A 23,929-nucleotide genomic window follows, 5' to 3' on the forward strand; every position below is an offset into this window, starting at 1 on the left:
CCCACTTTGAAAAGTCCCGCGCGCCGGCAGCGCCAAAAGACTGGGCAAAAACATACACCAGTTGAAGATAAAAACAGGAGTATAGTCACGTTATGAAAACGTCTACTAATGTAATATTCAGCATTTTCAGGTTGGAATTGTAAAATTTCATGCACTTTATTGAAAGATAATAAACTACTTGGTACGTGGCTTCCCTAGTTTCCATGGTAACAAACAGTAAATCGGAAGAATTAACTATATAGTTGATGTCTTAATGAGTTTAGTCTGAACTCCCAGAGTTTGGGTTCCGCACAATGTAATGAAAATGAACATTATTTTCAAAGTGGCTGTAAAAAAAAAAGTCTTCTCGTGCGCACGTGACTCGCACCACGTGTTTTGACGTCGCATTACCCCACCCCTACACTTGTAAGCGCTTCCGTGTTTGCGCCAACGCTACAGTTATTTTTGAAGTTCTCAGGCTGGTCCTGGGTCTGCCCTTCTGATTTCAAACACTCAACCAGTAACGGAAATAATGGCCAGGCACTGATCAGAAATCAGCACTTTTGTATCCAGGATCCCTGTGACCGTCAGCTGATCGCTTCCAGGATCTTCGTAAACTGCAAGTTTATTATAAAAAAATCTCAGAACTGAAATGTCTGTGCCACCAAAAATGAAGAGTACAATTGCAGACAATGCTAGGTGAGTCCTGTACTTTGTAAACGTGTAAAGCTTTAGGAATATATGATGTGATTTCACTTCCTTTTTGTTTTTTTTCCACTGCAGAATGCAAAACTTGAAAACGACATTTGAAGCAAAATATGGACACGCTCCGCTGTTCTATGCGTATGCACCTGGAAGAGTCAACCTCATAGGTAATACCGATTTCCCTCATTTTTGTTTATATAAACTATCACCTATTTGTTCTTATACTCTTTCCTTTTCGTGTTCTGTGTGTTACATGTTCTTTATTAATAAATCATATTATTAAAATACTGAATATATGATCTCGGGGTTGCTACATATTTAATCCGTCCACATTACATATTTAGACTGTTTTGCTTGATACATTAAACCCTCTTAGTGTAGTTGTATTGATTTACTTACTTTACTTTACAATTTCAACCATATGAAAATAGGTATTTTTTGTAATCTTTTATTTGTCTTCTGTTCATTCAAAAGGGGAGCACATAGATTACTGCGGTTATTCTGTCCTTCCAATGGCAATTGAGCAGAATATTTTGGCAGCTGTTTCTCTGAACGATTCCGGAAGTATCCAACTGGCAAATACAAATCCTCTGTACAGGTAAGACAAGGGTTGCAATAATCATATTCATCATCCAGAAATAAAGTTCTTTATCTTTTTGAAGTGATTTCAGTGTACCATGTGCGGAGGACATTGCCATTGACAGAGACAACCCAAAGTGGTACTACTATTTCCTCTGTGGAGTTAAAGGCATTCAGGTGTGTACTGTTTGTCAGTTAGTGTAATAAATGCTTTGACCTCTGACCAAGTTGGATGACACTAAGTGTATAAATGTTGCTGTTTTTCTGTACGTTAACATTTTGTGTAATGGAAAAAAATGTAATTTACAGGAGCATATTGGAATCTCGACTCTGTCTGGCATGTCGTGTGTGGTCGATGGGACCATTCCTCCAAGTTCCGGCCTCTCCAGTTCGAGTGCGTTGGTGTGTTGTGCAGGGCTTTTAACAATGGAGGCCAATGAGAAGTCCCTCTCTAAGGTAATGAGCCTTCTGAAAATACGTCTGGATGCCATATAGGTCTCCAGTACTATTTATAAAACAGACTGCTTACATCAAAGTAAATGTAAACAGTCAACCACATGTGATGGACACCGTGCAACTGACGTCGCAAAAATATTGTCATATTGACAAAATGCTGCAACTGCAGGTGGCTACACAATCAAATGTTTCATGCATTTAAATTTAAAGCAACAAAAATAGACTGCTTTTCATGGCTCTAAATGTCACCTTACATAAAACAAGACCCGGAACAAGCAGGAATAAAATACAAACATTGACATAAGATAAAACAAATCCAGATTGAATACAAATTAAACTCCCTCAAAAACATTACTTACAATGAAAAAATGATATACCTTAACTGGAAAATAGTGCCTCAATTTGAAGGTTTCTGAGTAAAAGGCTTCCCACCATCTACAAGATGGAAGACTGGTTTAAACAACAACAAGATTCAGGCCACTAACAGCTCCTCTAGTAGACCACTAGAGTAGAGTAACAGTTTCAACTCCACATCTTTGTTCTGAAAGGAGACGCTTCACGTGGAAAGTTTTTTATGCGGATCACTGCCTTTTCTTCAGGTTGCACTTGCAGAGATATGTGCCAAATGTGAGCGCTACATTGGAACAGAGGGGGGAGGCATGGACCAGTCCATCTCATTCCTAGCAGAGAGTGGAACGGTAGGTCTTGTGTGAGGTAGTGTAGATCCCCTCTGACTATCTTTTTTTCACGCCTGGATAAAACTATGAATGTGGTTGATCATGGATTTTCAACCGTCTCTGCACTTTAGGCAAAGCTGATTGAGTTTCAGCCGTTGAGAGCAACTGATGTCCGACTTCCGGACGGCGCTGTATTTGTGATCTCCAACTGCTGCGTGGAGATGAATAAAGCTGCTTCCTCTCACTACAACATCCGTGTGGTGGAGTGTCGGATCTCGACCAAGGTGATATTTTTTTCTTGTTTTCAGGTGTCACTGCGTCACGTGCAACTTCATTTTCACTCCATGTAAACACACAGCTGACTACATTTAAAATGTCTTCTGTTATTAGATGATTTAAATGTGAATAACTATTGGTAATGGACGTGTTGTTGTAGCAGTAGCACGATAATTGTAGAATTAGAAGGTAGTTCAACAGTTAAAATGTACAAACACACATGCAGTGTGAAATGATTTATATCTCTGTTTGTGTCAGCTAGGGAATTGCTTAATAGCTAAATCCTGACCTTATCAACAAGTACAGGCAAGAAATGTAGCTCACTATTTTGGTGGCCTAAAATTTACTGACTTCATGAGCCATGTTCCTGTTTGTGTGCCCACAGTTGTTGGCTCAGGCACGAGGTCTGGACCCCAGTGGTCTGCTGAAACTGGCGCAGGTCCAGTCTGCACTGAAGGCTTCCCTGGAAGAGATGGTGTCTCTGGTGGACGAGGTGCTGCATCCTGAGCCATACGGCCGAGAGGAGATCTGCAAGCTTCTGGGAATCACCCCAGAGCAGTTCTCCACAGAGCTTCTAAGCGCTAACACCCAACACAGTAAGGACAGTGACATGTTAGTCCGTCATGTATATGCTGCTGAAACCCACAAGAAGAGTTAATTTACTTAAGTATTTTAACTGTAATGAACTGAATTAAAAAAAGGCAATACTTATACTTATGCAACATTAATTTCAAAAGAAATTAATAAAATCAAAAGTGTAATAAATGTGCTCAAACTTAATTCAATACTCGTGAACAATTTTGGCCTTTTCATCTATCTAACATGACTGTCATGTTGGGTGTCTTCTTCTTCCTCTCAGTGACTCACTTCAAGCTGCACCAAAGGGCCAAACATGTTTACAGCGAAGCTGCTCGGGTGCTGAAGTTCAAGAGCGTGTGTGACTCCCAGTCACCGGACTCCATCCAGCTGCTCGGAGACCTGATGAACCAGAGCCACGAGAGCTGCAGAGACCTGTATGAGTGCAGCTGCCCTGAGCTGGACCAGCTGGTGGAAATCTGTTGGTGAGTGCACAAGAGTCGATCGAGCCAGTGGAGGGACACTTCAGACATGACTGAGGGTTATGTTGTTTTGTTCACAGGAAGTCAGGGGCGGTGGGTTCTCGACTAACTGGCGCGGGCTGGGGCGGCTGTGCTGTCTCCATGGTTCCCACTGACAAGGTGGAGACCTTCTTACAGGCAGTGAGGGAAGCTTACTACCAGCCTGATGCACGGAGGTCCCAGATGGAAAAACAGAGCTTGTTTGTTTCAAAGCCAGCAGGAGGCGCTGCCATTGTATTGGAGGAGTGATAGTTTCAGTTTACAAACCTCTAACGAGCCTATCCCAGAGCCTCTTTCCTCCTGGGGTGTTCAAGGTGTCCTTCAGACCTTTCAAAACGGGGAAAATGTTGAACAGGTGAATGGCAAAATGAGATCGCATTTTTGTGTCACTGCATTATAAAGGGAAAATTGTTGCAATAATTATCCATGTTTGGATCTATAGATAATTGGTTTACGATTAAGCAAAATATTACAAAAAATATGAGAGAAATGCTCAATATTTTGTCACCGTGATTAGTAAACAAGGTTTTTTTTTTATTATTTCGTTATGGTTTTTTTGCAGGCTAATTTAACCTGGATTTTGACTTTACTTAGAATTTCTGTTTGTTTTATGCCATGAAGGAACTGAATGTACACACTAGAGGGCAGCACCATGGGAGAGAGGTTTGTGCTGGAGCTACTCACAGCAAGTCGCTGGACACGCCTTGGTGGTCTCTCTGGTGTGTTTGGTTTTGTTTGTGTGACTGGCACTTCTTCCACAATCCAAAAACAAACAGGTGATTTTGCTTGTGAACAGTAATCTGTATGAATTGGGTGGGAATATAGATTATTTTGAAATAAACATTATTTTGAATAAATACATTCCCTCGCACGCCATACCAATGTATCATCTTCTGTATCTTATGATGCCACAAGTAACTCTTCTTCTTCCAGTATCAAAGAGGGATTAGCTGGCCAGAACTTTAACCTTTGAACCGAGAGCTTAAATGAAGCATACAAGAATGACAGGAAAGAAGCAGTGCTATGTTTTGCCTGCACTTCAGGAAGGAAGTGTGACCTTTACCCCTGTGAGCACAGAAAGAGAAATGAATCAGACTCTTGTATGATTTAACTTAATATCCAAAATACATTTACAAGTTAAATACAGGGCTGCAGGAATTCCTCTCCACTGCTGACAACTACTGAAGTCCAGAAGCGTAGCAGCCGACTTTGTTAGTTTGTTTTAGCATGTTTTCCATCGACTTAGATGCATGTGAAGCTCCTCTCTTCATGTTAATTCCTGACATAATCAGTTCTCCGTGTCCTTGCTGGTGGGCGAAGGCATAGGCCGAGCGGTGGGAGCTGGTTCTGCTCACGCTCCTCTGGCTCTGCTCCTGAGATGCTGACATTCCTCCTGCTTGTTGTCCCTGACGCACCTGTTCAAACAAAGAGTCACAACCGCATTGGACTCTGACATGCAACCGAATAAGACCCTACCGTATCACAGAGAGTTGGGTATACGCTGACCCGCAGAAAGCTGACCGTTAAACCCGGTACAACACAGGCCACTGAGGTCAACAGGATCACCAGCCACACACTCACTTCTGACAGGCTATTTCGTGCTGCTCCTGAAGACAAATGCCATTTCTAGAAATTCAATGAGTCAGCATAGATTTCACGCTCAAAATACTCACCCACAAATGGGAATTTACTTGTGAAAATCCCAAACATGCCATCACATTGCATTGCAAATAAAAGGGCAAAGTAGATAGTCAGACTGCCCCATATGAAGACATGGTTGACTGCCGTCCAGTAATGTGTGTCCAGGCCTATCTAGTGAGAGAGACAGAACCTTAACTGTTGCAGTGCTTTATGGGATGTAGCTTGTGGACCTACAGACATAATTGTCACAAGTTCACATCAAATTCAAGGGGTTGGCTCCATGAAGTATCTACAAATACAATATGCTGCAAGATCCTGTAACCCTGCTTCGTCCTGACCGTGATACAGGGTGGGCAATAACTGTCCTCAGCGACCTTCAAGCCAAAAGAAAGAAGGGACAGTGGCTTAAGATGACTATACTCTTAGTGTTATGGCATACACAAAGGCTACAACTGTTTGATTGCACGTTATTTCATTTAACATACATTTTATTCAAACACAAATCATAAAAGAGCAATGGGGAATTTTTGTATTTTGAGGAACAAGACATACTGAAATGAATTCTATATTATCAATATACTGTATAATAACAGACCTTCATACATTCATAATGCAATAACAAACCATCACAACATTTAATATTGCTTTTAGAAGTCTGGCTGAGTAACATGAAAATAAGTATAAAGAAAATATGGGCATCATATGTGACAATTTTAAGTTTTAAGTGTCTGATTTGAAAGTGAAAGAGCACCATCAGAAACCTCAGCATTTTCACTCTGTCTAATTTGGTTTACACAGTAACCAGGCTTATCTGGACAAGAAGAAGGTGTGACATAATAAACTGTTGATGACCATCACGTCTGTCAAGAAGCAAGGCTGTAAATTTGCCTGGCCATGGACTTCTCATAACTGACTTGGAACACTACACCTGCTCCGTCACTTATTATATTTATGAAGATAAATGCGTGGAAAAAAATGTTAACCCAATATAGTCACAGATCCAGAATGTTACAACTGACTCCAGGAAGGAAATCTAGATCAGTGAGGCTCAATAAAGCAACAGTTATGATTATCAAATGCCAGATTGTAATCTCCTATTTAAGATGACGCTTCTCCTCTCAGGGAGCGGTCGGGCTTCCGTACAAAGGGATTTAGAGACTACTCCCACCTTTGGCAGCAGCAGCATGGCTTCTCCTCAGCAAAAAGAAGTTTATTCAAGTATACTATGAGTATAATTATTTTATACTAAAACCAAGGCAGAATAGTTTAAATTTACTTTTGAAACCCATTTGAAAAACGTAAAAGTTGCCCACTGAAGTAAACTTATACCCAGAATACTGACTTGAAATATACTACTTTTTTCTTCGGGATTTCAAGTATATTATCGAGGTGATCCAGAAGCAAACTACAACGGCTTATAGGAGTGGGTGAATGGAGGTAGAAAGCAGACATTTGTTGTCACTGTTAGATCCGTTTTACTGATATTTTGTTCCCATTTGAGAGTAGTTGATTAGTACTTACATCGAATTACTTAATAATTGTTTGCCACCGTGAGTGTGACCACCCGTCGTTAACCATAAGTGATATGTGTTGTGACTGCAACATTATAAATTATTAAATTACTTACATACTCAAGTAGACGTAATAAAATGTACTTCAAGCGTCCTACTTTTTGGTAAGGGTCACTCTCTGAAATGTATTCTTAAGGTAGCATTACTAGCAGAGCAGAGCTTATTTCATCTATACAACAATGGCATTGGATAATAAGTGAAAAGCAAAACACGATGAGGTGGAGTCCTGTTGACTGTTTGCAGCTTTATATTTTTGATGTACGTTGCACTGTGATCTGTGAATCCAGTGATAACAGAATGTGAAAACTCAAGGCAGGTATACTGTACTAACAACTTTTGAGAGAATAAAAATGATGCTCTCAGGTTAGACAGAAGAAATGGAGCAAAGAATATTTATACTCTGACAATACCTGTACATTCACGGCAATCACCAGCACTGTTGCTATGGTGATGGAAAAGGTCTGTTGATCAGACAAAGGGGAGCCGTCATCTCTCACCATCAGACAAAAGGCACCGTAAGGAATGAAGAAGAGCAGAAGAGAACATCCTGTCCCCTGCAACAGGCACAGACAGAACTGCCGCTTGTTAAAGAAGAGACCGAGCTGCCCGGGTTTGTACAAGGTGGGATTGTTGAGACCGCTTCCATCGCTGACATCCTTGCAGAAACAGGGAGAAGTGGTGGGTTTGAGATGTTTGATCAATCATGGACTCTAACAAAGACGTTATAATGGCGGTATTATGATTGTTTTCAGATACCTGGTCAAACAGTCCTATTGCCAGTACTGGCAAAGATGTGTAGACCACATTGAAAAGAGTGATAAACCACTGATCATACACTGTCTGTGGAGAGACAAAAAAGAGGCGTCACATGAGTAGTATTGCAGTGAAATCTTTATCTAAAATATATATATATATATAACAGACTCACCTGAGCAGAGAAGCCACAGAAGAAGCCGTACCAGAAGTGGATCAAGGTGAAAGCAAAGTTCTTGTAGAAGAAGTAGTAGAGGAAGTTACACATGCGGAAGTAGGACCAGCGTCCGTGCACCAGCAACAGCCGCCGCAGGTAACGAAACTGAGCGATAGAGTAGTCTGAGGCCAAGACCGCCTGCATTCCCTCCTGACCACTGATGCCAACTCCGATGTGAGCCGCTGAAGAAGAAACAGTCCATCATTTTGTGACTAACATTCTGACCTTCAGCTTCAGTTTCTTAAATCAGAAACTCTGTTTTGGGGAAGGTCATGGGATGTGACGTTTATGTGGAAAACCTCATTTTGAATGTTAAATTCTTTTTTGTTAAAGGAGAGCGTGCAAAAATGCTGACAAACAATGTAAAATAATGGGTGAAATACGGATTAAATTGAGAAGATGAAGCAAGGCGTGATGTATCTACTGCAGGTCTAGGGCCAAATGCAGCTCATGGGACTTTGTTTGACACAGGTGCTTTCAGGGATAACTAAAGAGCCTGACTATGAATTTCTTCCACACCTCAGCAGCAAAAAAATAATCTTACTCTTTATCATGCTGACATCATTGGCTCCGTCCCCGACAGCGAGGGTGACTACTGGCTTGTGTTTCTTCACCAGCTCCACTACCTGGGCCTTCTGCAGTGGCGTGACACGGCAGCAGATGACAGTTTGGCACAGACAGGACACACCCAGCAGCAGCTGCTCCACCTCTGGGTCCAGCGCCAGAGCCTGAACACAAGAGACAACACAACCAGTTCTGAATGGCACTTTCGTGCATCAACATCAAGCAATGAGTAATGAAATGCTGTATGACAGTCGAGAGAATGGCTCAAGAGTAACGGTGTCATGAGCAGCCAACTCAGCAAAGTGTTCGACAATGAGCGCTGAAAAGGTTAAGTGAAGAAGAGAAATCTAAACAAAAGCTATAAGCACTCACCAGGCATTGACCGGTTATTACCAAAGCAAACTCTCCGATGATGTCTTCATGATCATTTGTCTTTTCAGCACTGAGTGGACTCACACCCGCGATCTGCTCGCCAGCTCTCCTATAGATGATGTTTGGAGGAAACTTCAGAATTATCTTCAAAGACAGAGGAAGTGTTTGGTCTAGAAAAAAAAACCCATGCAATCGAGCAGAACAATACAGCCCCCATGGATGAGGAGCTTCATGAGTTAAAGTCACCCTCAACACCGGCATGTGCAAGTCCCATGATGCACTGAAACTGTTCATGAGAGTCAGCTATGAATCAATTTGTGTTCCATACAAAACATTGTTGAGATTGTGCGACCTGAGCTGCTGCTGCACCTCCATCTGCGTGGCTCCTGAGATCACAAACACCTCGTTCATGTCCCCCCGCAGCAGGTTGCATGAGTAGCCAATGTTCACTGCTGTCTCTGCAAACATTCACACCAGAAATTTGGAGCTGTCTTAAAAAAAATAAACTCTTCCTGTTGTGCTATTATGCTTTTCTTGCATATGGGCACTACAGGATAAAGAAGTTTCAAAGATTCCATCATGTTCATTTTAAGTTTGAATGTAAAGCAAGTGAGTTGCTCGCAGTCCTGAAGTCAGAAAACTTGTTTTCTGCTCTCTAGGAAGAAGGCCATTTTAGGACAGCACATACAAAGAACATTTAAAATTTTAAAAGAGCAGTTATTAAAATACCAAGTTTGTCTCCAGTGAGAACCCAGATCTTGATGTCCATTCGATTCAGACAGGTGATTGTCTCAGTGACTCCAACTTGAAGTTTGTCTTCAATCGCTGTAGCGCCTAAAAGCTTTAGCATGAAGTCACAAGTTATATTAAAACTTTAATTTCCCCACAATAAAGGCCATATTTAATTTTTACCTTCAAGTTCTGCTCAACTTCCTCGTACAGTAGCGCCAGCTTTTCCTCACGGTTCTCAATTTCTGTTTTGGCTGTTTGAAACTTCTCCATCCAAACTATGAAATCATCTTCTTCAAGGTCTTTATAGGCCAGCGCCAACGTACGAAGGCCTTCTGCAGCAAACTCCTCCAGAGACAACATACACAGATAAAGTCAGCTTTCTGTTTTTGAATCATTTTCATTTCTTGCCCACAACCAGAATGTCTCAGTAGTACTAAAGGAAAAGACTGTTGTGTGAAATTTTAAAACAAGAACTTTAATAAGAACTTTGTAACTTACATTGAGATGTTCTGTGGTGGTGAGCATAAGCTCTTCACTCGTGGGATCTAAACGCTCAAATATTACAGTGTCGGCGCCTTTACAGTACAACTTCAACAGCCCTTGTTCGTTTCTCACTATATAACAAACAAAAAACAAACAAAGAAGAAAATAATCATTAAACAGAGAATCAAAAACACTTTTTGCAATTATAAAAGTACTTTATTGTGTTGTTCATTACTGACACAAAAACTTTTTCTGTGCAGGAATCACTGTCTTTAGAAGATGTTAGCATGCGTGGCAGGGATGAGGATCAGCACCTCCCAGTTGTAGGGAAAGATTATGTTTAGATACAGGTAAGAGGTTCAATGGCAAGTGGGTTCTGTGTTGCCCCCATCTACACTACTAATAATAATAATAATTCAAAATACATAGTTGTTTTTCTTTGTTTTTTGCATGAATCCCTCTGACTTGTCCACTTCAGGCCACCGTAGTTACCGGGTTTCCATGGCTTTCAGGATTTGTGCGTGGTGGATATTAAACGACCATTGGCAAAATGTGGGGCAACACCATTCTCTGAGGTCAGATGTCTTTGACCACCCAATCACCCAAACAGTACATATCTGCGGCCATATTTAAAGACAAATTATAAAGCTGGCCCTCAAGTATCTGACTGTAGGAACGATATTGCAGAGCTCACCTATCACACTCATTCTCTTGCGCACATTGTTGAAGTCCAGAATGGCCAACATCTGGTAGTGAACCGCTCGACCCATCTCACTCAGAGTGATGCTTTCAGGAGTCCTCGCCCGAAACACAAAACCGAAATTCCTCGCAACAGTAACCAGCGCACCCTCGTCCGGTGACTGGGCTTGATACACCAGAGTTCCTCCAAGAGAGAAAATAGTTGCAAATATGACCGTTCCACATTGATACAGTCATGTGTTAATCTTCGAAGGTGAATTGCTACCTTCGCTCCTCTCCTCCGGCATGACAGTGTGACACAAAGCCAGAAGTCTGAAGAACTGATGAACCTCAGGATCCTCTTCCCGAACAGCTTCAAGGAGACGCTCATCAAAAAACCCTTCATCACCGGCAGGACTGAAGAACATGTCAGCTCCAGTTTTCTAGACGACAGAAACCAAGCAAAGTCAGATATTTATGTTAAACATTTGATCCAATCCACACATATTACCTCTGTTTCTGTCGCTTCCTGGAAATCACCTGTAATGTATAATATATTTTTTATTTTTAATCATGATTATTGTTATTATCATTATTACTATTCTTATTACCATATGTTTGTCCATTTACGGAGCATTTGCTGAAGACCATGACATTCTGGGTCAGAGTTCCCGTCTTGTCTGAGAAGACGTACTCCACCTGACCCAGCTCTTCATTCAGCGTGGTTGTTCGAGCCGCTGCCGGAGTGTTCGTAGCACCGTGGTACATCTGTGCGTCCCAGTTGATGAAGTAACTGTGACCGAGCCGCAGAACTTCAACACTGAGAGACAGAGACAGCAACCAGCAATCAGTTGCAGGCACATGCACGGACAGATCCCCAGTGGTGCTGAAGCACCAGCCCCTTTTCCCTACAGGAGGAAGATGCCCCTTTTATTTTCCCTCCCTCCTGAATTATTAAGGAAAAATGTTATTCCAAAGATGGAATAACAATAACAAAATATATAAGAATAAGCACCAGGTGCCTGATAAGAGCGATGAGGATTCTACACCAGACTAAACATAGAATATTGAACAGATACATTTGTCTTCACGGTTTCTCACCTGACATACAGAGAGATGGGCACAACGGTGTTCAGGATGATGACATATGACCAGAAAGAGAGGAAGCCAGAAAAAACAGCGTTTTCATGAATCTCATCCGGCGACGGCAGGAACACTTGAAAGCTTGTCCCTGTAGAATTTTCCCAAACTGTGTTTCCGATGGCCAAGATTAGTCCCATACAGGCCAGAAAAGCAAAGATCTGAAAGGAATGTTACTGTTTATTGTTTTATTATGATGCCATTCCTCAGTCAGTTTGGACACACGCGACAAGAGACAAGTTGGACGAGGAACCTTGGAGATACGACCAATCGTCTGCCGCAGCCTTAAAGCTCTGCTTCTTTGTTCAAATGTATCTTCAACCAATAGTACAACACAATTGCAGTATACAGTGTTCCTTTACACTGTTTAACAGTCTAATTTACTTTCATGCTTACATCTGTCTTTGCCTTGTGTCTGTCCTTTATGCAGCCTCATCATTGTACACACAAACTGGTTCTCAACTGACCCGTCTGGTAAATAAAGGTTGGATAAATATTAAATAGATAAGTTTGTGGATATGGTAAATGACAACATGAGGAGTGTTCTTAACTGGTCTGGTAGATCCTGATGGGACAGACGAAGAAGATGATGTAGTCCCTCACCCATATGACCAGTGTGTCCAGGAGCTTTTCAACACTGGTTCTCTTGAATTTAGTTCTGCCACTGTTCTGCATCAGCTTGGTGTCTGACCCTGTGAGAAGATGCGGCACGCAATTAATCTCCAAAACAGAACGAAAGTAACTGAAACCAATATACCTGTGAAAATCACAAGTCCGAAACACCATTCAGTGTTTCTGAGCACACAGCCTCGCAGCAACATCCTGTCATTATCCAGGGGATATTTATTATCGCCCCAAATTAAAGTCCCAGCAAACTTATCCAGTCTGTTGTTGGCTGGCTCACATTTGACTTCGCCTGTTGGGAACACATGTTCAGATTAAATCTAAAGGACTGCAGGGGAAACTGAATTGAAAAACAGGAAGTTGACAGGTTGATGCAAAAGTCCTGTCATGTTTGCATTCCAGTTTCGATGTCCTAAGTCGAGCATAAACACCTTGTCTCACCGTTGAAGTCTGCCAGCTTTATGGAATCTTTTAAATCTGAGGTGACAGTCAAAGCCTGGCGGACTTTCAGGTTTGTCTCTCTGTGCAAGGAATATGATAACAATTATCAGAACTAAATGGTAACATACGTGCGTCGTCGTTTCATTTACCCATCCAGCTCTGCGGTCTCAATGTAACACAGTCCATGAGGTTCACTGCTGCAAAGGAGGAGCATGTCTGCCTGACAGTACAGGTAAATTCACACCATTAATTCTGACCAGCCGTTGTAGAATTGTAGACTGTTGATCAAACCATTCACTGACCGCAACAGGCTGGTTATTCTCCAATTTGATAATGTCACCCACACGCACATTCATCCACTTCTCAGCCTGAAAACTTGGAGATAGACAGAACAATGCAATGATGATAAACAACCCATCAAAGCTGAAATGAAAGAAGTGAAGAAATTGTATGAGTTGAAGAAGCACAAAGTTGACTTTAAAATTCACTCAAAAGTAACTTCTACAATACTACTGCTAACAATAATAACAATTATAATGTGGTTTTTGCTGATCATCCCTAACTGCAGATAGGTTGTAACATAGAAGCAGTACATGAAATATGTTGTGGTGTTGCAGCGTACCTCCCACCGTTAAGAATGTTGGACCGTCGGTTGTTGACTTGCCGGTCACTTCGATGACGAAACTTAAAAACAAAAGCTTCATGAGAACATTTATACCAGGGTCCTCAATGGGAGTGAGTGCAGGTTTTTCTTCCAACCAAACAAGCAACCGTGGGACACTTGAATGGTGGAAAGATGTCCTCTTGTTTGGATGAAACCAAAACCTGCTCCCACTGCAGCCCATTGTGGATCAGTTTGAGACCCCTGGCTTATACAATATAAGGACCAATAGCTGAAGATTATTGGACCTACGTAGTCATCCGTGGCATCCTTGACCGCAGTGATGGTCACCACCAGCACTAGAGGAACGACGGTCGTGAACCAGGACAGAGAAGAGATAGCTGGAATTAACTTCAGAGAGGAAGTACATGGTTAAACAAATGCACTCGACTTGCCACTCCATCATCATGTACCTGCAGAATCAGCAGCACCATGAAATACACATTAGCCACTCTCTGGAACTGCTCAAACAGGTTGATGGGTAGGAAGGTGATGATGGTGTACTTGGAGGTTTTGATACCATTGTCCTGAGGCGGGAAAAACATAAAAGAGAAAAGCAAATGTCACAAATAACAAAATTACGAATAATGCGCCTTTACTATGACTGATACTTACACATATATCATTGTGCTCACGGTTGTTCGCTATCACATGACGTTCCTTTTCAACTTGAACAAGAACAGCAACACAAACAAAAAGTTTTCGAAAATAAACTTTCACAAAAAGCTCAGAGTAAACACTTTTTACACTGTCTATTTTAACAAGAAATACACAAAATGGGTTTACGGGTCAGAAAAAATAAAAATGTTATTTTCTTTTTTTTCCCATTTTTTCATTTTAAAAGAAATCCCAATTTTAAGGTATGTAGGTGGACACAACTTGGTAAAACATGGTATTTAAAATAACCTAATAAAACCATACTCTTGTTAGTAAAGTAAAGTAAATGCATTCCACTTCACACAGTTAGCATACATTATTCACACTTTCAGATCAACAGGATGGACCCTCTCACACGTCCCACTATCAGTTACCCACCAATTAAATTATTTAAATACCATTCTGTTGTTAGAGCTGTCAGGAGTTTAAATAATAGAAGAGTAGAGGTGTGATCAGACAGTCCATAAGCAATTAGGTCAAGATAACGGATAACGCCTTTCATACTTCACTGATATTTAAGTTGACATTTGTTGACATTTATCAACAATCAATGAGACATTTATATTATCTTGATATAATGTAAACATTATTGAGTATTTTCACTGCAAATAATACCACTGGCCATTCAGTTCAAAGTTCATTCAGTCTTATACACTGAGGATCAATGGTAGTCTAAAACTCTAAAGCATTATTTCACCTCAATGTTAAACCAGTTTTTTTGACATGCTGAGTAGGAATGCTATTAACATCTTCATGTTCATCCATCCATTTTCGTTCCTTTGCCCCACTTCCTGGTGGTGCAGTAAAGCTTCTAGTAAAGTAAAGTTCCTAATACCAGGTCACATTTAGAGAAAGGATGCACTGTCACTCCAATAACAAATGGAAGCCCAAACAAATTCTGAGAGAGAGCCAAAACAAAAACCATTGCACTGACCCTGGGGCAAAGACCAAGCTGAATTAGAACTTACCAAGGTCTGACTTCCTCCTCCAGAACACCATGTTATGCAGAAGAGCTTCCTAACACAAAGATATTCAACACTCTCTTGGAGAAGTCAGAACGCTATGCAGGTCTTGTGGAACAGGAGTGGGTCTCTGGTGAGCACCTCAACCTGCTGCCTCGTCTCTTTTCTGTCCTGTCTCTTTAATGAGGAGGTGAAGTCAGCAGAGGCCCAGAAGCTCCCATGAGGAGTTCAACTTTTACTCGGTGAAGGAGCCAATACTGGCATGATGGGTCATGTCTCCTGCCATGCTTTAAATATTGTCGCATTGCTATTATTTTAATTTATTATTTATGAGCAAATGCGCTTTGCCTCCATATTTCAATGCAAAGAACACACATTGTGGATGTACAGACGTGTGCACCTTCTTGTCATTGATGGAGATATAGAAAGCAGGCATGCTGACTCATCCTATTTTCCAACAGACATACTGAAAGATTTCATTGCTAAAATCACATTGGATCTCAAGATCCAATCTGATTATATCAGGACCTTTATTTATAAGGGATTCCATGTGAAGGCATGACAGCAAACATATAGAGAAATATGTTGCATATTTAAAACCTAACCTAATCTGATGATCATAAAATAATAAATAGACAACTAAGTAGTGTAATAAAAATGAATGAGAACTTTATTGTCTATTATTATATCTATTGACTTTATGCTAAAGAAACATAGGAAAGAGATAAGATAAGAAGGTAATCATGGTAACTAGAAGAGACCTCCGCCACCTGGCTCACTCGTGGCGTTGACGTCACATTGACCCAGCATCCTACATTTCTTCTATTTACACAGTTAGATAGCTTCATTGGCATTTTAAATATTGCATATACTACAATAAGAATGAGTCGCAGAAAACACCAAAGAAAAAAAACGTTATTATTATCATTATTGTTTACGTTGTGACAGATGTGCATGTATTCAATTCTATATACAAAAGCGTAATTCATTTCTGATTTATTTAACATTTGTTTCACCCAACAGAACAGTTGGGCACCAGCTCTCATTCATAACAATCTGACACACCAACGCAGGGAGCCGTCAACATGTGATTCGTGACGCTTAATAGAAAACAGGTGTTGTGCGACTTTAAATGTGACTCCGTTTGGGTTCCTTTCAGTTTCCACTGATCAAATGGTACATAAATATTCGTCTGAAACAGCTCATTTTGACGAACTAAAAGCAGGTAAGAGTTGTGCTATATAACTCACGGCACCCACGGTTGCTGCTGATAGGTTGTGCCGGTCAAGTGGGCGGGGTTTATGCCCAGCGAGCGTGACCAGCGAGCCTGAAGCAATTCTGCCATGTAATCGACTGAAGGACAATTTCCGCTGCAGAGTTCATCTGAGGGTATTGACAACACTCGGAGACATTCGATCGTCTGGCTGAAGGGAGTTCGATTCGGTGAGTGTCTGGAAAAATGTAACAGAGGAAGCTGTGACCTGTAATTACTGCGTAACGTGCTCCATAGAAGTGTTTACATAAACACGCCAAATCTGCGTTTGAACCTGATGTTCGTGTGTGGGATCCAACTGGAGCAAGAATGTGTAAAGTCTTAACTTTTAAAGCTCGAGCTTGTGAACGGAAAATGGATGTCGGTGTCATTGTGTTTGCACAGACAGTGACATTTCCCTTTTTAACTGTCAGATCAAATACGCGCCATCGCATTGTCGCACGGCAGAAACAGCTAGATATCCAAGCTATTGAAGCGATGTTTTATCTGAAATGGATGGAAGGTTAAGTTTTTTTTGTCTTGTGTAAATATTATTACATGAAATAGAGGCGCCGCTGTGTTTTCGGGAACTGTTGCGAAATTTATGACTTTGCAGTTGGTAGTTGAATTGTGGATTTCCCATTCCTGTGTCACGCAGCTTGGGTGTGAGATGTTCCCTTATCAAAATGTTCAAGCGCTCTCTCCACCTGGTTCTGACTTATCAACTTGAAGCAAAGTTTTCTACATGATGGAGCAGACCTGGGCAAAGTGTGGCACGGGGACCATATGCTGCCCGATGCCTGTATTTACATGGCACCTCAGACTAACAGTATAACTGATAACTGATCAATGAACTGATAAGTACAGTAGTCATTTTCTGCTTTTTTGTCAGTAAATATAGCATGTATTTGTTTTAACACTAGGGACATTGTGTGTTTTTCTTGATCCTCAAAATTCATAGACCGAATATTGAAAATATATTTTGAAATAAATTGCCTTTTTGTCTGGAACGTCTGGTCCATAGTTTTGTTGACTTATATTCAAATTAGTGCTGTCATTTTAACGCGTTAATTCGATTAATCAATTACGCCGCAATTTAACGCGTAAAAAAAATGAACACAATTAATGATGAGTATCAACAGTTCTTCATTTTGCCTCATTTAGAGGTGTGTTATACTCCTATTATTAATTTTTGAATTGCTATATTGCGCTTAAGTGCCTATTTGAGACAGCCTTATTTTATTTCATAATTTTATTTATTTAATTGAATCGCTGTGTTTGTATTCATTTTTGAAAACAGCCTTATTTTAGTTATTTCACTGTATTGCTGTATTTGTTTTACATTTTTGAATAATGCACCTGGCCTAACTGGTTTGCGGATGTGCTTGACCTTTACTTTTGGATTTCATTTATGAAGCACAGTTCACCAATAAAAAAATTGGATTTCAAATCTTCTCTTCTTACTGTATTCAATTGATTAGTCATGCACTACATTTTTTTAAATATCCTAGAACTCAAATTCTTTATCAGGAGACCTTTAGCAGATATGACATAAAAATGCGATTAATGAATTACAAAATCTTGTAAATAATTCAATTATTTTTTTATAATCGACTGACAGCACTCATTCAAATTAAATGCATATGAAATGAAATATTTCAATAGGTTTATATTTACTCTTCTTAAAATACTTGCATACATTTAATCTTTTTAGGTCCATTTTGTCCTTGTTGCTTAAGTATGTATTTTGGATATTTTTCCGTCATGTTTTGTAGTTATCGCTACAGTTTCTAATGTGGCCCTTTAGGAAATTCAATTGCCCACCTGTGTGATGGAGACTTCTTTTTCTGAGTGAGAACCTGTAAAATGTACACCTATGTATACATGGCTGGGACTTCTGTTCTCCACGGAGGAAACAACCCATGTTTTACTCATAAGATGCACTTGATCGGATTGTATTGGCTCCGACTTAACTTTTAAGCTATTCAGGTTATTCATATCCGTTTACTGCCTCTGTTTATGTGGAACAGGGATGGCCACGCTGTGTCGTCTGAAGCTGGGCTCATGGATGGGTCAAGCCTGTCGTCTTCACACCAGCAGCAGCGTCTCTGCCAAGCTGCACTACAAGATGCTGGTGCTGGGAGGAGGAAGCGGAGGGATCGCCATGAGTGCACGCATGAAGAGGATGCTGGGAGCCGAGAATGTGGCTGTTGTGGAGCCCAGTGAGGTGAGGAGATGTTTTAGTACTTGAGTGCTGAGCCTACTGATTCCATGTAATGTTATTTATTTAACCTTTATTTTACCTGGTGGGTCAGTTGAGAACCAGTTCTCAATAATGAAAACATGCTGACCAAGAGGCTGTATGAAGGGCGGATAGAAAAACAAAGAGAGACATAAGCATAAAAGTAAATGAGGTAGTTAAACAGTGTGGTGAATACAATGGACAGAAGATGCACAGATGTGATGAGTGACACACTAAGAGCAGTGATGTGTATGTACTGCAGGTGGGAGGAATGTTTCAAAAGAAACAAATTGAAGTGAATGTTTTTGAGACAGAGAGTGCCGAGCTCGGAGGCCATTTTGTAAATGTTAACTTGTGATTTCAAAGTGACAAACATTTTCAATTTTATTTTGATCCAAAGCTACTCAGATCTACTGTAAGCTAAGAGATTTGAAAAATAAAACTGGACAACTGGTCCCCTTTAAGAGCTTCAGCTGTTGTAATGCATGATGGGACTTGAGTGGTGAGAGTGCTGACTGGCCATTATTAATAGACTTAACGAAAGTGTTCACAATCATTTATGAATGAGTTTGACTTTCAACACTTGTCCACCACAGTCTCAACAGATTATATTGTGTTTGATCAGAAAAAGTAACTAAACAGCTGCTTGTTTCATTGTCATCAGATGCACTATTATCAGCCAATTTGGACTCTAGTCGGCGCCGGTGCGAAATCTGTCAACTCCTCAGGACGACCCACAGAAAGTGTCATGCCATCAGGAGTGAAGTTGGTGAAATCCAAAGTCCAGGAAATAAATCCTGAAATGAATGTGGTCCGCACAGACGACGGGACAGAGGTACAGAATGTTAATAACAATGTTATGACACTCTATACCAGTGTTATTCAACAATTTTCAAGCCATGGCACCCTTGGTTCATTGAAAAAATCCCGGGACACACCACCAAAGGAAAGTCGGCCAAAGCGCACTTGTGCCTATTCCTTTGTGAAAAACTGTAGCTACTGAGACTCTGGCTGTTATTTTGCCAGGCTATTTGCAGAAACAAATGTCGAAAACAGATGTGCAGAAAATGTATTTGTTTCAAATGTGTCCAGAAAGGGGTGGGCAATATGGCATCATATATTGTGATTTATTTATGTATTTACTGTTATTTTAAATAACTGTTCCTATTTTATCACTTCTCTCTTGCATGATTTTATTGTAATTCTGAGTTTCCAGACAAATCCTTAGCATTCTTTGCCTGAACTTGCTTCATAAAAACAACAATATTTTCTCACTTCACATTTTGGAGCACATTTATTTTGTTGTGTATTTAGTTTTTCGCCTTAGTTTTTAGCTCTGTTAGCTAGCCGAGATCATGTGGTCAAATTTGAGCCGCATCAGGTTTAAAAACAGCTGGAAGTTGCGGCATCCTGGTTGAAAAACGCAGCTCTATACAATGTTGTCTTACTGAAACCCTCCTCTTGTTGCAGATATCCTACGAGTACTTGATCGTAGCTCTTGGCCTGCAGCTGCATTTTGAGAAGGTAACTTCATAGTAGTATATTTCAGTTACACATGATTGACTGTAAACTTACATGCACCAATGTCCAGATCAAAGGGCTACCAGAGGGATTCCAACACCCAAAGATCGGGTCAAACTACTCCGTCCAAACAGTGGAGAAGACGTGGAAGGCACTGCAGGAATTCAAAGAAGGAAACGCTTTGTTCACATTCCCAAACACACCGATAAAATGCGCCGGAGCTCCTCAGAAAATAATGTATCTCTCTGATGCCTATCTCAGGAAGGTATTCAACTTTAGTGCAGAATTCACCAAATTGGTGTTTACTATTCATTTAAACTGAAATTTGTCTCAGACAGGGAAAAGGTCAAAGGCCAACATCAAATACTACACATCGCTGCCTGTCATCTTTGGGATCAAGAAATATGCTGACTCACTATGGGACATTGTGACAAACCGTGACTTGGAGGTGAACTTGCGTCAGGACTTGATAGAAGTGCGAGCGGACAAGCAGGAAGCTGTGTTTGCTAATCTGGACAAACCTGGTGAAACCAAAGTGGTGGAGGTAACTCACAACAGTTTTGTTATTTTTGTGTGTAGCCTTGTAGGTTTGATCAGGTCAGACTGTTTGGCCTTTGACGGCTGAGGTCTTAATCAGGCTGTGTCCTCCATCTCAGTACGAGATGCTCCACGTCACGCCGCCCATGGGACCCATCTCAGTAGTGAAGAACAGCCCACTGGCCGATGAGGTCGGGTGGCTGGACCTCGACAAAGAAACGCTGCAGCATAAGAAGTACCCAAATGTCTTTGGTATTGGCGACTGCACAAACCTGCCAACGTCAAAAACAGCTGCAGCTGTCGGTAAGTGAGGACAACCAACCGTGTTATTATCAGGGCAGTGAAGTGTGTACGTGTGACTCACAACGTCTCAACCAGCTTGCTCTCTTTGTAATGATGAAATTCCCCCCGGGAGATGTTGTTTCACAATATTGGGCATATTCAGAGTCATAAAATATACGTCAACTGGTTTGGCTTGTTGAAAAGTTACATGTCTCTTTTGTGTTGTACAGATAATGCCCTGCTACTCCAGTGGCACCTGCCTGAGCATGAAACAAATGACAGGCTCATGTTATTTAGGTTGACATTTGACTCACATACGGAACAGTTATCTGATAAAACCTGATGAATTCATTTGAGCACAAGCCCAGTAGCTGTGTTTAAATCCCTTCATCACAATGACCTGCACGCATGAGAGCCTACACAAACAGTGGTAGATAACTGTGGCCTTTCATTGGACTCCCTGTCGCTCTGCTTCTAATAATAAGCTCACTGGAGTTTACACTGTCAACAGTCAATATTAAAGCACGGCTCTCATTATAGCGGCACAGTCGGCTGTCCTGCACAGAACCATTAAACAAGTCCTGAAGAAGGAGAAGCCTGACAAGAAGGTGAGTCACATGATAGGCAAGCAACTGTGCACGTTGTCTTAATGTGTTTGGGCTGTAGACTTTCTGCAATAGTTCCATCACAGGCCATTCTTTTGTAAAGTAAACACTGCAGCGTGTTTACGATCAGTTTATCCTGCGCATGTATCTAAGCAGCAGGGTTAACTTGCGGTCCCTGTGAGGTATAAATCATATTTATTCAGGAGTGGATGTGTAGGAAAGTATTTCCTGATCGTAGTCCTGAATTCATCCTAAGACAAGTCTTGTATGGGCAAACATGGGAGCACTGGCTCAAGGCAACAACCGAGGTTAGAAGCTGCTTCATCACCAACAAACTGAACGAGACGTTGTTTCATTTCTCAGTGGATTTTCCTGTTCCATATTTAATAAGAACATGTGATAATCATGTTTTCAATTTCAAACAAATGTTGTGCATATATTGTACAATAAAATCTGGCCAGTGTAATTGTATTTTAGACTGCTTTAAATTGCCATTATTTACTTATGTATTTATTTCACACTTGTTTTCTAATGTTGGAATCCCTAAGTTGAACCTATTTAGCAGTTGTGTGGTAGTTTTTTTTAAGTACTACTGCACTATTTGGTATGGTCCAGTGTATTTTACTTAACAAGAGTTTCTCTTTTTATATTTCAATATTTTAACAGTTAACAGTGAATCCTTCTTTTAATGATTTATGCAGGACTACATTTCTGATTCATTTTCCAGCATAGAATGGTGACATATAAAACACATTAACATGTATTCATATTAATTATTTTTTTCAGTTCTTGTGCTGAAACCTGTTTTGATTCTGGAACAGTATAGATCAAAATTCATTCGCTGGTTTTGACTTATAATGTTACATTTTTAACATACTTCTCCTTCAAATTGTCACTTTTTATCACGGATTTCTTGTCAATCTTTTATTTTATTCCTCCACTGATATCAGTTTATACTCTGCAACTTTTCAATTTAAATTTAAAGTCTTCACTAAATGGCTTACTTAAATACACCTGAAAACATTCATGTCTGCTTCTGTGTATTTTAAAATGATCAACATTGTTGGGAAAGAAAGTCGAACTGAAAAACATCTATTCATTGCAGTATGACGGCTACACGTCCTGTCCGCTGGTGACGAGCTACAACACAGTGATTTTGGCAGAATTCGACTACAATGGTCAACCTCTGGAGACGTTCCCCATCGACCAGGGGAAGGAGAGGAGACTGATGTACCACATGAAGGCCGATGTGATGCCTCACCTCTACTGGCACGGCCTCCTCAGGTATGAGCATGGTTGTTTGTTACACTCCAGGGATTGAGTCACATGACTTTACACACTCTCTCTCTCCAGAGGTCTGTGGGGAGGACCAGGTCCTTACAGAAAACTCATGCATCTTGGAATGAAGTGAAAGGTTTCAGGTGGCATCTTTGGTGTTTTTAATGCGTAAAGTATTTGTGTGTTTCTGGAAAATTGGACATTTCCAGAAAGCTTTTTAATCTGAGCCTCAATATCATAGAAAATGTTTTGCCTGCAAACTGGGGCTTAGATTGTGATGCTACATGGTGTTTATGAAACAGTCATCTTTTTATTTGTGTACAGCATCCAGTGCGACCAGACCAAGATGTATAATGTCTTTCTATCAAGAGGGTTTTAAAGAACATTGTCTTCCTACTTGGGCTCCAACAACCAGTTGACATAGTCAACTACAATCGAATATTGAATTAGTCGCCGACAGCTTCATGACTCGACTAGTCGTAACGTCATCATTCTCTAAGCACGATCCGTAATAAACTGAGGTTACAGCAAGCTTCAAAACAACATTTATTAAGCATTTACAATAATTTACGTACATTTTCTATCTTATCTAAATTATCTGAAGTATTACTTATAACACTACAATCTGACATTTTGGGGTGTTTATCAAGCCATACACGTCTGTGACTTGACAGTGATTTGTCAAAATTGTTTCCCATTCAATTTCTAAAACATTTTTTCTGCAAATATGGTTTACCTTTTTAACTCCAAAGCTGTCAAGAATTATTTCATAATGTTTACCTTGAAATAAACTGTGTATTATCAGCGCTTCCAAACCATCATGTGGCCTTATTGTGGTTGTATGCAGTGCATTTACTGTCTGTGTTTATACCGTTTTCAGCTGCTCATCCATGTCAATGAATTACTTTGAACTCCAAGCCAAATAAACAAGAATCTTGGACCGTCTG

General features: G+C 40.5%; 3 protein-coding genes across 4 annotated transcripts; 2 read left to right on the forward strand and 1 right to left on the reverse strand.

Annotated features, from left to right (window-relative positions):
• Window positions 1-438: 438 nt before the first annotated feature.
• galk2 (galactokinase 2) lies at window positions 439-4,527 on the forward strand. 2 transcript variants are annotated; one of them, XM_053884793.1, is made up of 10 exons: window positions 439-678; window positions 763-851; window positions 1,159-1,282; window positions 1,347-1,440; window positions 1,573-1,719; window positions 2,319-2,417; window positions 2,528-2,680; window positions 3,058-3,268; window positions 3,532-3,733; window positions 3,811-4,527. In XM_053884793.1, the coding sequence occupies exons 1-10, from the start codon at window positions 632-634 to the stop codon at window positions 4,016-4,018; spliced, it is 1,374 nt and encodes a 457-aa protein (XP_053740768.1). In that variant the 5' UTR covers window positions 439-631; the 3' UTR covers window positions 4,019-4,527. The 2 variants fall into 2 exon arrangements, with proteins under 2 accessions (XP_053740768.1, XP_053740769.1); XM_053884794.1 differs by having other exon boundaries at window positions 3,815-3,986.
• A 301-nt stretch (window positions 4,528-4,828) lies between these two features.
• On the reverse strand, window positions 4,829-15,701 carry atp8b4 (ATPase phospholipid transporting 8B4). Its single transcript, XM_053886803.1, has 26 exons — window positions 15,666-15,701; window positions 14,060-14,173; window positions 13,899-13,997; window positions 13,608-13,669; window positions 13,288-13,360; window positions 13,135-13,205; window positions 12,986-13,065; window positions 12,678-12,836; window positions 12,524-12,612; window positions 11,882-12,081; window positions 11,380-11,600; window positions 11,067-11,213; window positions 10,797-10,985; window positions 10,118-10,233; window positions 9,800-9,964; window positions 9,617-9,728; window positions 9,240-9,345; window positions 8,888-8,996; window positions 8,496-8,679; window positions 7,910-8,133; window positions 7,738-7,821; window positions 7,392-7,637; window positions 5,443-5,581; window positions 5,246-5,376; window positions 4,978-5,184; window positions 4,829-4,834 (listed from the first exon to the last, which is right to left on the reverse strand). The coding sequence occupies exons 1-26, from the start codon at window positions 15,699-15,701 to the stop codon at window positions 4,829-4,831; spliced, it is 3,369 nt and encodes a 1,122-aa protein (XP_053742778.1).
• Window positions 15,702-16,576: 875 nt separating this feature from the next.
• Window positions 16,577-23,921, forward strand: LOC128770391 (sulfide:quinone oxidoreductase, mitochondrial-like). Its single transcript, XM_053884795.1, has 10 exons — window positions 16,577-16,708; window positions 18,548-18,744; window positions 19,424-19,594; window positions 20,230-20,283; window positions 20,351-20,545; window positions 20,615-20,824; window positions 20,937-21,120; window positions 21,640-21,707; window positions 22,810-22,988; window positions 23,058-23,921. The coding sequence occupies exons 2-10, from the start codon at window positions 18,550-18,552 to the stop codon at window positions 23,113-23,115; spliced, it is 1,314 nt and encodes a 437-aa protein (XP_053740770.1). The 5' UTR covers window positions 16,577-16,708; window positions 18,548-18,549; the 3' UTR covers window positions 23,116-23,921.
• Window positions 23,922-23,929: the final 8 nt, after the last annotated feature.

The sequence above is a fragment of the Synchiropus splendidus genome, chromosome 14, assembly GCF_027744825.2.
Source record: "Synchiropus splendidus isolate RoL2022-P1 chromosome 14, RoL_Sspl_1.0, whole genome shotgun sequence".
NCBI lineage: Eukaryota > Metazoa > Chordata > Actinopteri > Syngnathiformes > Callionymidae > Synchiropus > Synchiropus splendidus.

Bases quoted from the DNA above. Each gene is read 5' to 3' on its own strand.
- atp8b4 (XM_053886803.1), bottom strand. From the start codon at position 15,701: ATGCCTGCTTTCTATATCTCCATCAATGACAAGAAG. The intron at 11,214-11,379 runs GTAATAATGATA...AGAAAACTGGAG, and splicing joins AACATATGGTAATAAGAATA to CTGACATGTTCTTCAGTCCT. The intron at 5,185-5,245 runs GTAGGGTCTTAT...TTGTTTGAACAG, and splicing joins ACCCAACTCTCTGTGATACG to GTGCGTCAGGGACAACAAGC.
- galk2 (XM_053884793.1), top strand. From the start codon at position 632: ATGTCTGTGCCACCAAAAATGAAGAGTACAATTGCAGACAATGCTAG. The intron at 2,681-3,057 runs GTGATATTTTTT...GTGTGCCCACAG, and splicing joins AGTGTCGGATCTCGACCAAG to TTGTTGGCTCAGGCACGAGG. The intron at 3,269-3,531 runs GTAAGGACAGTG...TCTTCCTCTCAG, and splicing joins AAGCGCTAACACCCAACACA to TGACTCACTTCAAGCTGCAC.
- LOC128770391 (XM_053884795.1), top strand. From the start codon at position 18,550: ATGGCCACGCTGTGTCGTCTGAAGCTGGGCTCATGGATGGGTCAAGCC. The intron at 18,745-19,423 runs GTGAGGAGATGT...CATTGTCATCAG, and splicing joins CTGTTGTGGAGCCCAGTGAG to ATGCACTATTATCAGCCAAT. The intron at 21,121-21,639 runs GTAAGTGAGGAC...CTCTCATTATAG, and splicing joins AAAAACAGCTGCAGCTGTCG to CGGCACAGTCGGCTGTCCTG.